The sequence below is a fragment of the Hesperophylax consimilis genome, chromosome 10, assembly GCF_061612785.1.
Source record: "Hesperophylax consimilis isolate HC1 chromosome 10, BYU_Hcon_1.0, whole genome shotgun sequence".
NCBI classification, from domain to species: Eukaryota; Metazoa; Arthropoda; class Insecta; order Trichoptera; family Limnephilidae; genus Hesperophylax; species Hesperophylax consimilis.
This window is the reverse complement of record NC_142845.1, coordinates 6,583,609-6,600,155: the sequence shown is the minus strand read 5'-3', so window position 1 is coordinate 6,600,155 and position 16,547 is coordinate 6,583,609. Positions and strand designations below refer to the sequence as shown.

General features: G+C 33.7%; 2 protein-coding genes across 3 annotated transcripts in view; one reads left to right on the top strand and one right to left on the bottom strand.

Annotated features, from left to right (window-relative positions):
- Positions 1 to 362: 362 nt before the first annotated feature.
- On the bottom strand, positions 363 to 4,694 carry Blos1 (biogenesis of lysosome-related organelles complex 1 subunit 1). Its single transcript, XM_089636053.1, has 3 exons — positions 4,443 to 4,694; positions 4,227 to 4,299; positions 363 to 1,125 (listed from the first exon to the last, which is right to left on the bottom strand). Exons 1-3 carry the CDS (start codon positions 4,501 to 4,503, stop codon positions 888 to 890), a joined length of 372 nt encoding a protein of 123 aa, XP_089492179.1. The 5' UTR covers positions 4,504 to 4,694; the 3' UTR covers positions 363 to 887.
- A 2,936-nt stretch (positions 4,695 to 7,630) lies between these two features.
- Liprin-gamma (liprin protein kazrin) overlaps positions 7,631 to 16,547 on the top strand; it is a 659,192-nt gene continuing 650,275 nt past the window's right edge. For both annotated transcript variants that reach the window (XM_089636537.1, XM_089636539.1), the window contains exon 1: positions 7,631 to 7,739. The gene's annotated coding sequence lies outside the window, so the exon portion shown is untranslated. The remainder of the gene's footprint in view (positions 7,740 to 16,547) is intronic.

Genomic DNA, 16,547 nt, shown 5'->3' with positions numbered 1-16,547 from the left:
AGGCTGGGTACATTTGCAGTCCAGTAAAATAACCCCTTTTGTACGATGAAACGCTGGACAGGAATTTGATTTTTGGAGTCATAAGCCGCGTGGACGCTTTCTTTTCCTTTAGCCAAACCCAAGACAGTAAATTTACTAATTCAAAAATACTTAATACTTTAGAAGAGAATTTTTATTAAATAAAAACATTTTTGTTAAATCATACAAAATCAGCCCAGTATTTGTAAAAAATTTTTTTTTTTCAGTATACTTCATTGCGTACGGAAGGAGAATTGGATGCTGCACATGCCATTAAAAAAGTAAAATTTATTTTTTGTCAACAATGAAAATTTATTTTTTGTCAACAATGAAAATTTATTTTTGTCAAATAAAATTTTGTATCCAACAGCAATATTTTATTGTAATAGAAAGTGATTAAATATTAACTAAACATAACTTACGATTTTTATTTTAAATGGTTCAAACGTTTTTCAATATTTTTATAACGACAATAATATATATTAGTTTGCATACAGTATCAGTGGTAGCCATGTACACCAAATGGAATGAGTAAGGCGTTTATAACTACAAAGGATTCCTTCTAAGCAACGCTTTGATGTAGACTTAGGACGGGTTGTTTCGGAGTATTTGAACAATTCGTCAAATTTCAACGTTCATTTTCAAGTTCTGTGAAAGATTTTTTCAAGTTCTGTTTTTATTTCAGTTTTGTCAAGCAACTAGCCTATAATGATATAATAACAGAACTTGAATTGGACTTTCACAGATCCCAGAAATGAACGTTGAAATTTGATGAATTGTTCAAATACTCCGAAACAACCCGTCCTTATAGTTGCAATTTAAATTAGAACATGATATTTTTGTGTGTGGGGTACACACTCAAGTTAATGTCATGGCGTTTCCTGGGTAACTTTGTATGCGCATTCAAGGGCCTCCGTTATTATCCTCATGTCTGACTCGATGCTGCGGGCCCAATTTTCAACATCTCCGATCTCCTTGAGTGCGCTGCTAAAGCTCTCTACCAGGGTCAGCCATTGCTGGGTTTGTTTGGCGAAACCGATGGCTCCTTGGTGCAGCTGCTTGGCCTCTGCGTCTAAACGTTTCTGGTTTAAATATGCTTGGGCCACGCTGAAAACAAAACATTTTCTGTATTATTCAATTAATAAACTTTCTGAAATTGAGGTGGTGTTCAACTAAAAATATGGATTTATAAAAAGAGTGCAAAGTTAATAATGAACTGTAGAGTGATATTTAGCATTGGATGGGAAAAAAACCTGGTTTCTAAAGGCGCTATTTTAAAAGGGGAAAGTTTTGAAAAAATATTTAAGTTCCAACATTGAATTGTTGTCCATATCACATCCCACAATTTTAAGTCCAAAATAAATACTTTTGAGACAAAACCTTGATCATTGACATTGATGATCCCGTCCAAGACACCACAACTTATTATGCTATCAATTTAAAATGTAAATATTATGTTTAGTTCTGTCATTATTACATTATGGGCTAGTTATTTCACAGAACTTGAATTTCAACATTGAAATTTGATGAATTGTTCCAAGTTCTGTGAAACAACTGGAGCTCACTGACCATCATGGGTGCGGGAAGAGAGGATAGACTGCCAAACACTCTACGCTTTATTCAGATTCATACATCACCTCATACATATGCTTCTGTTGTTCTGAGGTGAGTAAAATAATGTGAAACAGTATTTACGTAACTGTAAGTTCCGAAGCAGCTGCAACAGTTTCGTGGATTTTGGGATAACTGTTAAAATTAAATTATTTTTTTAACCCATGCATGCAATAAAATGCGAAATGATTCCATCTCTACATGCCCAAATCATCTAAGCGTCCCTTTCTTATTCTTAATGAAAAATTTATTACTGTACTGTAACTTTCTATACTTTGTTCATCCCTATTGTTATATTGTTCTTTCTACCTCTCAGAACAGTGTTTTAGAGGACCTGTTTACTACGATCACTAAGTTATTTATCATTGTTCCGTAATAATATTGTTTTGAATGTTTATTTAATTATTATCATTGTAATAATATTGTTATAAATGTTTATTTAATTATTGTCATTAATTATTCCGTGATAATATTGTTATAAATGTTTATTTAATTATTGTCATTGTTCCGTATTAATATTGTTATGAATGTTTATTTAATTATTGTTATTTTGCGCTTATCAAGAACCAATGGATTGGATTTAACGCTGACATTCTTTTCATGTCGCATAGTATTATTATTTAACAGCATCGCGTAGGAGCGATTTCAATTTTTTTTAAAAGAAGACAAACATTCCCTGGTTACGAATTACCTGACAATATTTGAAAATCTCCTAATACTACCACCACAGTAAGCGGAAAATGTTGCTTGTGTTGTGATGGAGGACTCAGCCAGCCGAGGAATTAAACACACTACGCCTGGGAGGGACCCAAACACGATGTCAACTCAACCACCGACCGGTCAAGTTATTTATATTCTTCTTATTGTAAATTATGTCTATCAAATGTTTGCAAAAGCCCGTATGGGTGTAAAATAGATAAATAAATTATTTCCATTCACTTCATGTATTATGAACTTGTACTATTATTTATATATTTTTTTCTCTTTTCTCTCTTTTCTTGTATTATGTACTTTTAAATGCAACTTTATATGTGCCATGTATTATTTTCATTTTTCATCTAAACAATGAAATTAAACTCCTGTGGTCAATGGTTTAAGCCTGTGACAGACCACGCTATAAGGGTGCTATATTTTCGTGGCTTGGCCTATTTCAGCATATCGCTTTTCACTATTAAATTCCCATTGGTAGTGTATGTTGAGCGATTTGCTGAAATAGGCCAAGCCATGACGTGTATAGCAAAATGTGTCCCCTACCTCATGCAGTAAATCTTGTAAAATAGGGAGGAATGCAGATCACGCCAAACTCTGGGAATTGAATAAAAATGCACTTTCTAGATGAAAAAAGTGTGTAGAAATTCATTAAAAAAATAATTAAGGCGCGGAAGAATAAATTGAGGGAGATACAGCCGATCAAAATTTAATAAATTGCACTTCGCGATCTGATATTATCACCATATTCGGACAGTCCGCCGCCATATTTTGTCACGAAAATCAAATTAAAAACTTTTGAAATTTCAGTAGTGCCATCCAAAAAATAAAAAGTGTTGCCATATAATAATATCAATGCATGGAAAATTCTGAAAATTAAATATCATTTGCCAGATTGGTAGTTTATTATTTAAAATCTTGTAAATACTTAATTTATGTATATATAACCTAACCTAACTGTGATTTTCTATAACAAAAAAATGAACCTTTAATAACGCCCACTCGCGTCCCCTTTAGAGTTTTATCCCAGTTTTCAAGTAGTTTGTGGGCTACGCTAGGTTTGTATAGACGGTTTGTGATTTAATACTAATACCTTTTTTCCATGTTATTTCCTGTTACACAAAATTGCCCCTTTAATAACGCCTGCTCGCGTCCCCTTTAGAGTTATATCCCAGTTTTCAAGTAGTTTGTGGGCTACGCTAGGTTTGTATAGACTGGTTTGTGATTTAATTCTAATACCTTTTTCCCATGTTCTTCTGCCTACTCTAACCCAAACTAAACACCTAACCTATTTTGTAAAAAAATATTATTATTATATGGCAACACTTTTCTTTTTTTGGTTGGCACTACTGAAATTTCAAAAGTAAATAGTTGCTAATTTGATTTTCTTAAGTCATAATTGATAAATAAAACATGGTTCCTATGTATCGCGTACGAAGTTTCAAAACCCTATAACTCAGTTAATAGTGCCGACCCCCACCTAATTCTTTCAGATTCGGATTCCCCAGCCCTAAATTAGTCTAAATCAAGTTCAATTTCGGTTATACTCCCATAAACCGAATATTACCCTCAGATCGCGAAGTGCAATTTTATTAAACTTTGATCGGCTGTATCTCCCTCAATTTATTCTTCCGCGCCTTAATTCTTTTTTTAATGAGTTTCTACACACTTTTCTCATCTAGAAAGTGCATTTTTATTCAATTCCCAGAGTTTGGCGTGATCTGCATTTCACCCGTAAAATATATGATACGTAAAAGCCCATTAGGGTGTTTATAATATAATAAATTATTCATTTTCCATTCAGGGTTCATTATCATAGGATTGAACTGCACTGTATATTTTGTTATATTTTTGATATGCATAAGTGAAATTTAGAAAACTATATTTACCCGACATTTAGATGATCTACCAGTGCCTGGGTTAGGTTATTGGCAGATGCTACTGCATCCTTACGCTTTTGTTCTGGAAATACAAACACAAATTCAGTCTTCTGTGAAAGCAAGAATACAATTGTGAAAATGCCAAAACAAAGACACATGCATGCTGCTATTACTATTAATCGTTATGTATAAAATGCAAATAGCTTTATAATATATTTCACTCACCTTGAGCAACTTTTTTGGCTGCCTGTTTATTTTGATGTTCACGAACTAAAGAAGACAGCATTGTGTATAATTTACGAAGGCAGTCGTGATTCTTTACTAATTATTAAATAAGTGTATCCGATAAGAATTTTAGCTGAATATCATTCTGATTATGTAAATTGGGTAATGAATGTTGACGTTTCACAGATGATAATAAAAATATTTTCATGAAACTGAAGATTATTGACAGATCAATGACAGCAGAGATATTTGGTAATCCATAGACAAATGTGGTGAAAATACATAGAAGTGATGAAAGTATAGAAAAACGATTCACATTGAGATTCATTTAGCGAGGCTGAAATATCCACCATACGGATTTACCATGGATTCACAGAGTAAAAATATTAATGGAAAAACAAGTTTTCGATTCCAGTAAGATTTTTTCTAACCTAACCTAAAAATAAATCATGTACCTGACTAGAATTTGAGACTCTTTGACTCGGTCTCGGCGGTTAATTAACTGACTGGAAAAATTATCTTTTACCAGACTTTTTTTACGTGATTCCGATCCTGCATTTATACGACTATTTCGCCTCAGTATTTACTGATAAGCACTGAGCAGCCGTGAGTATTTGTATGCCATTATCCACTGGGGCATCAAGATATTTACGATGAAATGCGTTGAGCGCTGGAGATTTTCTTATGTTGGTTTTGAATTCGCCTGTGCTCATTAAAAAAAAATCAAACCTACGAATATTGACACGAAAACCGATAATCTATTAACGGTCTATTAAAGCCAATGAATTTACCTATATTTCGTAATTTATCTTAAGTTTGTAGAGCTTATAAAAAACATATAAATCATCAAATTCACAAAGGTGTGAAATTTGTCTGATTGTTAACAAAAATGGTACTTATTACAGGAAATTTATTAGTTCAATATAACTAAAAACAATATTTCCTCTTCCCTAACCCCTCATTGTTTCAATCAATCGATAATATGTGTAATAGGTGTAATATTTTAAATTGAGCCGCTATCAATAACAACCCTTACGTAAATGGCGATAAGGTTTAAATTCCCGCTTAACACCATCCGCCTGTTTTGATTTATGCAAGAAAAAAAACATGGCCAAAAAGTGCCTTTTATTTTATTTTGTTGATGTTCAGGCATAAATATTTTTTTTTCGATCATTTTATAGATAACTTAATTTGACACATTATACAATAAAATCATAACCGAAAATGGGTTTGTAAGTAGGAGATTTTGAACTTTAAAGCAGTTTTCATAGGCCTTATACATTATTTTTTCTGGGCTTATAAAAAGACGTATCTAAAAAATACTCGATTATTTCAAAGGCCAAGATGTATTCTACTTGCAGTATTTAACTAAATCATCTGAAACATTTCTAGGCGGCCACATTTTCAAACCAAAAACACATGATTTTGCATTACTACGTATGGCATCGCCTTAATCATATTATAGATAATTTAATGCTGTAAACAGTTCACAGCGCTCGACAAGACCGGAGACGCAACGAATTAATTACATGCCCCCTCACCCGCGTGAACAACGGGTGGTTCACTAACATAATTTTTAAATCACTATAGCCCTTCCAACTAATATCTAACCCCGTGTTCATTTTTCCAGGCATTGCTCTCCCTGCTATAATCAATCTATTTTTCATCATAGCAACGGAGCTTGCTCTGGTCTATTGCGCCCTAAAAATAAAAGTTTCGCAAATTGAAGAAAATCTGTACGCGCTAGAATGCATCGGGCAACAGCTTTAATAACATACTTGACTTTTTCTTTGTGTGACGTAGCAACGCTAGGTGTGTAGATTTAGTGGGTAAAAGATGCTATGGATTTAAATACTCCATTAGTTCGTCATTTGGTCGCCTTCAGAGATGCCATTGATAAGTTTGTCAAGCCGTAATACGACAAGACTTCACACTTTTACGAAACGATTTTAACGGCCTCTGTGTATCCTCCCTCCTACTACATGGGTCTATTCAGCACCCATGTTCACTCCTTCCTCTCATGAAAAAGTCCCTACACAGAGCTTGTCCAAATATGACATAATATTATGTGAGCCTCCGTGGTCGAGGGGTAATAATCTCGACTAGCAAGTCGGAGGTCGCGGGTTCATATCCCGGCGTGCGCAAGTAAACTACCTCCACTACACCATTTACCAATTATATATTTGCGACATTGTCCACAGTGGAAGATACTCTCAGTATCGCCCTGGTGTAAAGCCACCATTCAGTATTAAAAAATTGCTTGAAATGGCTTGGCAGTGCTTGGAGATTAGATCTGAATAGCCAGGTACTTTCCCACCTTGCTCTTGCCCATCTCCTTCCCTTACCCAGTACCTTAGCCTCACAATATATCCCAATCCGGGATGCCATAGTAGATACCTACTAATAATGGCACGAATCATGGGAAAGGAACGAAACGCCGGCCGTTCGTTCCTTTCCCATGATTCTTGGTTCGGCTCAGCGATTCGGCCCGCAAGTGAAAACGCGCCTAATAGCCGACTGTTTCAAATAAAATGCCACAAGTATAAATATTTCAAGAAAATAACAAATTATTTTAAATATCAAAATAACATTTCAAACTCGATATATGATAATGTCTAATAGCTTTTAATTCGTGAATATGTTAGCAAAATATCCGAATGGCCAATACGATGCGTTAGGTGGTAATATTCCCCGTTGTTATAGGCTTAAAAACCACATTAGTTTGGTCTTTGTTAACCGTGTTCTTTCAAGAAGGCATCATGCGCCTGCGCACTTTTCCCCTCACAGTCATTGCTTTCCTTGCCACAAAGCGGGAAGCCACGTTTACGGCTTCCATAAAAAGGTCACAACACGATAAAGTAAACACTCGCACGTTAAATGCGATATTTTTGTCAGTTTTTGCAAAGTGCCACATTTCTGTAGCGCTTTTCTTGCTACGAATCGATTGCAACACATCAAGGAAGAAGATTAGTATTTTCGATACGCCGAGTAAGGGAGTCTCCTTGTATTAGAGCACGGTCATTTTTTGTAGGGGGGAGTTGTATCCTTTTTGCAAAGTATGTGTAATTTATCATCACCGAAGTACACGTAGCAATCTGGTCGGGATGAAGCGTAGGGGAGATTTCCACCGTGGAGAATCACTCCCCCAGCTCTCCCCCTCAGTCTGTGGCCACCGCGCGTCGGGGTAAGTTGCGTCGCTTTCGGCTGCCATTTCGCTACTCCAAATGTGAAGTTCCTACTGTGATCCATGGTCAGTGTTGCCATATGAAAGTGTGCTCTGTTTTTGAATGGTGTCCGGTTTGTGAATTTTTCAATTTATCAACAAAAGTTCGGTTGGCAACGAAGTACGAAATGAAATTTGGAAATGTTTTCAGTTTTACGATGTGTGTTTTGATTATTTAACATATTATTTTTTTGAGGTAGTTTTAGTATTTATTTACTGCGCATTACCATAAACATTTAAAACGAATGAAAATATAATGCCTAAATAGTACTTACCTTCACGTTAGTATTGAAAAACTCACAAAACGTTTAACAATAAGTAGGGATTAGCAAAGAAATTAGGTTTTCGGAATTGAAAATCGGAATGTTGATATTTAAAGCATAAGTAATTACAAGTAGTTAAATGGATCGTAAATAACTTGTTTATCCTGTTGTGTACCTGGCTATAGAATTAATCCTGGCTGGAGGAGTTCAAAGAACGGTAAGTGAGTTTGTATTATTGTTAATAAGGATTTGTTGCGTTTTTATTTATATTTTTGATATATCATGATACAAAACTACATATTTAAGGTAGGTAATTAAGGCTTCTAATTAATATCTATGGACTAATTTGGTACTTTCCCAAATAATTGATCTAACATCTATCAGCAGTTGTATATGTTGGAAGCAAGAATTATGCGGAATAAAACATATAAGTAACGTACTTTGACAATAAGTTACCAGTCGTCGGAAAATATACAGAAAATAGGGATAAGCACATTTTATTTTAAAATCACTTTATATTAGTAAGATAATAGTGAGAAGTGAGTAGTTAAGTAATATTTGGCTAATTTTTAGACTAGTTTTTTTTATTAAATTGTAACAAACAACCTAACTACCTATTTTAGGATCACAGATTCATATTTTGGGAAATAATATAAGAAAAAACTAATGTTAAAACTTAGACATTAATAACAATGGACGCCAAATGAACAACCGATTTTAATTTTAACGAAATAACTATTAAAATGCATTATTTTCCATTTCCTGAAACTGAAATACTCACTACTAGAAAGTTCTTTTAAAATAAAGTGTGCATATTAAGCTTGTGTCACAATAACAAGAGCAAAACTTAGAATGAGGCACAGCGCTAAGCTTTTTGACTGCATGTCGCGGGTTCAATTCTCGACGAGGGTAAAGTATAATGCATCATTGAGAGTTTGTTTACGAAGACAATAATAATTTATTTATTATTATTATTACACACCCTAATGGGCTTTTACACACTACAAAGTTAAATAGTAGAGTATCACAGTTATTATAAATTCTACCAAATTAAAACAATAAAGGAAACATAATACAACGAAAAAATAAAAAATATTAAATGTCACAACAAAAGCATATAATAAAATAAGATACATTAGTAAAAATGATAAGAAGTCTCACATAAATAGATATTCAAAATAAAAAAAAAATATATATTTATGAAGATTTTTTGAATTGACACTTTGATGGGACTTAACTTCTGTACAAGTCAACTATTTTACTAAAATAAGTTTTTAGGCATGTTTAATTTTATTATTATTATTTTTTTATAAATTAAAAATTATTTGTACTCCATTGTCGCCACCACGGCGACAAAGGAAACATTCTAACAACTCCGATGGCACCGCAGTGGCGACATAAACAATGTGTATACATTTAATTGTTAAAAAATGCAAGGTTCCGTTTACGGGTATACACATGATTCTATTCAGTTGTATACAGTACCCACTTACGATTGGTTGTGCTTTTTGATCTGTTTTTCATACATAACAAACAACGTTTATAACATTCATTTTATTTGAAATTTTTTTACTGAGCAATCCATCAGAGACTAGGCTAAATGGAAAACTCCATATTTTAAGAAAAGGACCCAAGTGGGACTCTTTGGTCTGCTCGAAAACGGCAGTAAAAGGTGGCAGACGGGAAACCAGTGAGTACTGTGACACGTGTCCTTACAAGCCACGTATGCATTTGGGCGACTGCTTTCTAAAATACCACACGTTAAAAAATGTTAATGATTAGAATGTGCAAATTTATCTTTTATCAACAATCTTATATGACAATAAATATTTATTTCTTAACATAACTGTATCATTTTATTTACTGCCTTAACAAAAAACCAATTTCTTCTAATTTTCTAAAAATGTCGTAATTTTATAGCTGGTATACCATATAAAAATAATTTGGAATACAAAGGGTTTTAAATTTTATAAAAATATAATATTACTTTAAAAAATTTTAAAAAAATTAACGCCTGTCGGGAATATCGACATACGAAAATGTCATGAATATCTACCGAAGAACAAAAATATGTAGAACATCAATATGACGATCGTCCAATATAAAAGCAAATTATCATTTCATCTAATTGTAATGTTAAATTCAGTATTTTCCACCACCCTTGAAGTAAATAGTTGGCTTTTATAGTAATTAAGTTGAATCAAAGAGTTATTTGAAATACATCTTCATACTAAGCCTAGCCAGCAATCCTAAAAAATTACCTGTAATAATAAATATTTTAAGATTCATCTTCTGATTTGCAATAGTTCCACTGGCTCCAGGCATTTGGAATTCTTGTGCGGTATTGCATAAAGAGGGACTGCTGAACAATAATCCACCAATTCCATTCCCACTTTCATGAAATTTCCAATAAAACTGAACTCAGCGACGATCCGGCGATCCACAAAGGAAACTGATTGAAATAAAATGACAATAATTTCCATTGTTACGAGATGACGGCATTTCCAGGGATATAAAAGTTTTGTTCCTGTGCGTATTCCTTCTGGAATATTCCGGTGTTTGTTTTAATTAAAGAAACTGAAGTGGGTGGGGTGGGGTACGGGGGAGATGAGGAGGGGAGGGGTGTAAAATTTACCTTAGGGGAGGTTTGTAAAACGTTGCACCCAAAGATATTAGGTTGAACTTACCTACTTGACGTAGGCCACTCAGGCGCACGCTACGCACTGCTTTTGGCTACCTAATTAATAAAACCTTCCGTGCGTGAATAATGATTTTAATAATGCATTTATAATTCATGAATATGGTTGAATAATAACATAACATAAACATGAATTTAAATATGCTTTTTGCAAATTACAAATGAAATTACCTCAACTGCAAAGAGAATTATTATGAAACAACAAAAATCTAAAACTTCGAACTTTGGAAAGAACTTGTACAAATAATAATTTTTAAAATGTGTATTTTTTTGCTTAATATCAACTAATTGGGGCCGATATTTCGACAGTAAAAAAATCCATTCTTTGTCGAAGGCAGCAAACACTATTGAAAGTAGATGACTGGCTTCGTGAAATTTGCGCATTTAATTTTTCTAGTTTTCAGGTCAAGCGCCTGCTTCTATAGAAGAGAAACATAAAAAAATCAAAAGCGGTAAAAACAAAGATATTGTTCTTCTAATATCTTTGGGTAAAAATGATGGAAATAAATGATTATTCTAAGTAAACTGATTAATTATTTCATCAATAAAAATTCCATAATTTTCATTCCACAACTAATTACTGCTCTAAATTCCAGTTCCATAATGAGCTAAGGAGCCTTAAAAATTCTAGCTTTAAAAAGCGAAAACAAAAAAATTGTTTCACAATTTTAATTGAAATTTTGGGGGAAGTCGGGAATTATTAGGCTTGCATATTTAACGAAAATGGGTAGCTAAGTAATAATTAGTCTCCCTAATTCACAATTTAACGGTTTACTCTTTATGTATATTATACTTTCAAGTAACTAATGCCCCCGAATTCCCCGGATCAACAGACCACGTTCCAAATTAATTAAACCAGTTTTACGATAATGGAAAGTCATTTATGTTTTACGCAAGTCGCGTAAATTTCATATAAAATATTTCGCCAATTTATAGAAGTACGTCTACGATGAATTTCAGAGGAATATTAATTAAAGGGGCACTGGAATAGATAAAATATAATAAATGATTCGATTTAAATAATTAATTTGTTTTTAATGTTATAAGTTAAGAAAATTATTTTCAGTCAATCTTTGTGTTGAAAATCCAAGGAAATGTTGATGGAAGACGTATTATGGGAGGACGAACAAGTGTTGATAACTTGCATAGATTTTTTGTCTGAAATTTCTAAGATCAACACAACTATTTGCAGGTAGTAACTTAATATCTTTTTGTAATGTTTACATTTTATCATGAAGAAAGGGATTTTAAAAAAATGGAAAGCCGGGTAGTTAATCTTCTTAGTCTGGTAAAAAAAAACACCCTTCAGAATTGTAAGGTTGATTGAAATGGCATTAGTCGTGTTTGGTGACCAGATCTGAATAGACAGGATCTTCCACATCTCCTTCCCCTCTCCACTATCGTCATCTTCACAAGATACCCTGATTGGGGATGTCATAGTCTCACCAAATGGTTGGGAGCAGTTAAGAATCTTGTGTCGTATTCAAATAAAAAAAAACAAATGAGTATTGCTCTAAAAATGGTAAAGTTCGTGTCATTTAGAATTAAACAAATGTATTCTTAGCATTAGTATATATTTTATAAATGGGAAGGTAGAATTGGGATGTTTAATTTAACTGTCAAAAGGATGAATTGGAAAATAAATTGTTGCTTATGCATTTTTCAACAAATTGCTAATTTTACGTACCTACAAATCTATCGAGGAATTAGAATCAAAATCATGAGTGACACTGGGCAGTAAAATAATGGTACAACTACAAGTCCAGTATACTGAGGAAATCGTGGTACAAGCTAAATGCTTTACATTTATAACTGTTATCGAATAATTCACCTCCAGCAATGCTGGTAAGAAAAAGGCATGTGCTCTAATGACTCCATCTAATATTCAGCCGCGACGAAGGTCATCCAGGGGCAAACAGGAACATTCATAATATACGAGTTGGGTTCAGGAATTAGACCTTAATTACGCGTAGGTACTATGGCAGCAAACTAATGTTGCATAACTATTACACGTACTACAGCGACAAACTAACAGTACGCAACTATTACACGTGGTAAGGCACCAAACTAAAATTGCGCAACTATTACACAGTACGACAGCAATACAATATTACGCAACTATTACACGTACTACGACAGCAAACTAATATTGTAAAACTATTACACGTACTACGAAACCAAACTATTACGTGTAGTTCGACAAAAAAAACTAATTTTGCGCAACTATTAAGCTTGGAATTAGATGCTTAGAAAAATAGTGAGATAAACTATTGATTTCAGTGTGCTGTTGCTCCTGTGGTTGAGGGGTCAGGCTCTCTACTAGCAAGCTGGAGGTTGCGGGTTCAAATCCAGTCGTACTTAAGTAAATTTTATTTGATTAATTTTTGTAATTTCACAATTTATTCATTTAAAATATTATATAGTATATTTGCGCAACGGACTACCCTCCTTTGAATAGAATCAAGTGGCTTTTTAATTATTGTGGGCCTCCAGCCCAGAGGTGGCTCCCAAATTCAATTGTTGGGCGTACTTGAGATTTGAATATTTGGCCGTGTTTGGTGACTAGATCTGAATAGTCAGATACTTCCCCACCTTCCTCATCCCTATCTCCTTCCTTGCCCACTACATTTAGCCTCACAACATACCCCGATTGGGGATGCCATGGTCTCACAGGCTCCAGACGGTTGGGAGCAGTTGGAACTCTTGTTCGGTTTCACATAAAAAAAATCTGTGACCGAAATAAGTAAATGTTTTCTTACTTCTTAGGAACTTTTAAAATTTAACATCCTTGTTACTAACCAACTTTTGTCCGGGTTTCAATACTCTTTTTCGCATCATTTGTCATACTGAGCGAATTGAAAAAAAAGAGAAAAGAATATGGCGTCTTTACTGAAATTTTAACAAAACGATCAAAATATATTCACTTTTAGGTAAATTTACCATTTTTCATTCCTTGATGGTAAAAAGAATTCATAATCTGCTCTTTGGTAGATGGCGCTAATTTAATTTCACTTATATTCACGTTTCGCAAGTTGTGCTTTAAAATATTGAAACGAATTATTTTTTGTAAATAGTTTTGTCCGTATACAAACCCAATTCTTTCAAGAAAGGCATACAAATCCAATATTGGATTGAATCACCGATACTATATTGTATTTGTATGCCCTTCTTGAAAGAACTGAGTTTGTATACGGACAAAACTATTTGTTAATTTCCATATTGAGTTTGTACGGGCGCAAACAAATATTTCGTCTTAATATTTTGAAGCGTAACTTGCGAATCGTGTATATAAGTGAAATAATTAAATTAGCGTCAAAATTTCGTCGTGAGCTGAAAATATTTGCGTTGATTTTAAAATTATTAAGCTAACGTTTCGACAGTTTTGGCTCCTTCAGACTAGCACAGGCGTCAGGTGGGAAACTCTCCTTCTTTCACCGGTATTCTAATGGAAGTTGCTCGGAGAAACCAGCTTCAATTATTCCTTCGACACCGGTGCACAGTCGGGTAACATGCCAAACTATATATATAAATATTTGTACACAATTGTCATACAAGAACGGGACATTCCTATGACTCGTTCTTGAGTTCAACATCTCAGCTGTCGAAAGATTTGTCGGCCTCTGCGTGTTTTTCCTCTCTCCTACAACACGAGTCTATTCAAGAACCATTCCTTTCCTCAAAAATACCCTCCACACACCATCCCCAAAGATGAAATGACCAAACACGAACAAACACCCTGAGGGATATTGTTTTCCTCAAGGCCTTCTGTGAGAAGTTAAGGCGATGCACTACGTCGTGTAATATTTTAAATCGATCCGCTATCAATAACACCCCTTACGTAGATGGCGATAAGGTTTAAATTCCCGCTTAACACCATCCGCTTGTTTTGATTTATGCAAGAAAAAAACATGGCCAAAAAGTGCCTTTTATTTTATTTTGTGGATGTTCAGGCATATATATTTAATTTTTTTCCGATCATTTTATAAATAACTTACTTTGCCACATTATACAATAAAATCATAACCAAAAATGGGTTCGTAAGTAGGAGATTTTGAACTTTAAAGCAGTTTTCATGGGCCTCATACATTATTTTTTTCTGGGATTATAAAAAGACTTAATCTAAAAAATACTTGATTATTTCAAAGGCCAAGATGTATTCTACTCGCAGTATTTAATTAAAGCATCTAAAACATTTCTAGGCGACCAAATTTTCAAACCAAAAACACATGATTTTGCATTACTACGTAGTGCATCGCCTTAATGTAAAAAATACGAAAATGCAACCAAAAAAAGTTTGACAACTTATATAAAGTTGAATTTCTTGCCCTTAATAAATAAGTAAAATTCTGTAATCCAATCTTCAGCGTGTCATTATAACCCGGAGAATATCGAATATCCAATATGTCACCGTAACTATGTAGAACATTACATGATAACATGTCACCGTAATAGTTGGGGGCCAACGGCTAGCCTATCTACGATCCGTAGCACATAGCTCAGGCCAGCGCATTCCACGCTTCATATGCCCGTCTTAAGTACCACTTTATTTAATTGACCCCACGGCGATTTAAATAATTGACAACAAGCGAAGGCGGGACGTGTTCACGTTCACTTGCTCTGCCCCTGCGGGCTGTGCGCTCCTGGCACCGCAGATCCTGGATTATTCATTGAATGTATTTATAATTCAGAGAGGACTTTATGCATCCCTTTGACCAACGATTTAAAGATAATGAAATAATTTCAGATGCAGAGTTTTGGGCTCTGTAATCAATCGTGCACAAAGAAAAAAAAAGTATTGCTAATTTAATAAAAATCTCTTCAAATTATTTGTAATCCAGTTAAAAACGTGATTCTGAGAATTGAGGTTCATGATCTCAGCCTTGCTGGGGCTCTGCTCTACCACTGAGCTAATTCAACTTTTCGGTCATATTTAACCGTGTCATGGTTCGACTTAGAACTACCAACAATCTTTTATTAATTATTCTGTTTCAACTATGTATTTGTTTGTGAGCTGCTAATATTATTTTCAATGAAAGATCTTTTATTTATTTGTGGTAAAAACAATTACTGTGTTTAACAAAATAGTAGACTGAATAATGTAGAATTGAGATCTCTGAGGTGTATTTTTATAAATATTTATAACATGTAGTGTAAAACTGTAAAGTATAATTTTTTTGATATTTTCGCCCACCATGAGGATGTCCCTTTGTTGTGGCGCACGAAATTTTGAATAATTATCTTAAAAATGTGGAGGTTGTAAGCGTAATGGTTAAGATTAAGAAAAAGACGTTTACATGGTTTTAGCACGTAGAACGGATGAACGAAGAAATGAGAATTTAAGACCCGGAAGTTAATAGTAGAAGTTAGTCTGGGTCACACAAGGAAGACATGGCACGTTTAAGTGAATAAATACTTATACGGAACAACATAAGTGTATGTATGCGTACATTTATGCATTGTTAGTTGTTTAATAATGAGCGTATATAGTACATAAGATAATAAACAGAGTATGAACGATATAAGCAGGTACAATACATGTTGATAGTTCTGTTGTACAAAGGATTTCAATAACTTTTGATTTATATTTGTATTTTTTACAGTAAATATAAAATGTGTACATATCATACAGTATTATAATGTAAAACAAAAATAGACTTTTCTCACCGTAAAGAGACTTGGCTCTTGTGTTTGGTGAGAGAATTCTAGCTCAATTATACAAAATAATACAAGTAATTAATAAAATATTGTAAATAATAACAAAAAGATAGTAAGAAAAACGCAAGATTCATCGATAATAGATTTTAAAATAATAACAGATATCAACAAGGAGGATGAAAGACATTTTCTATATTAAAGCCTATCACACAAATACAGGATATTTTTCCCCTGTACCGCGAACATTAACAAATTATAACATTATA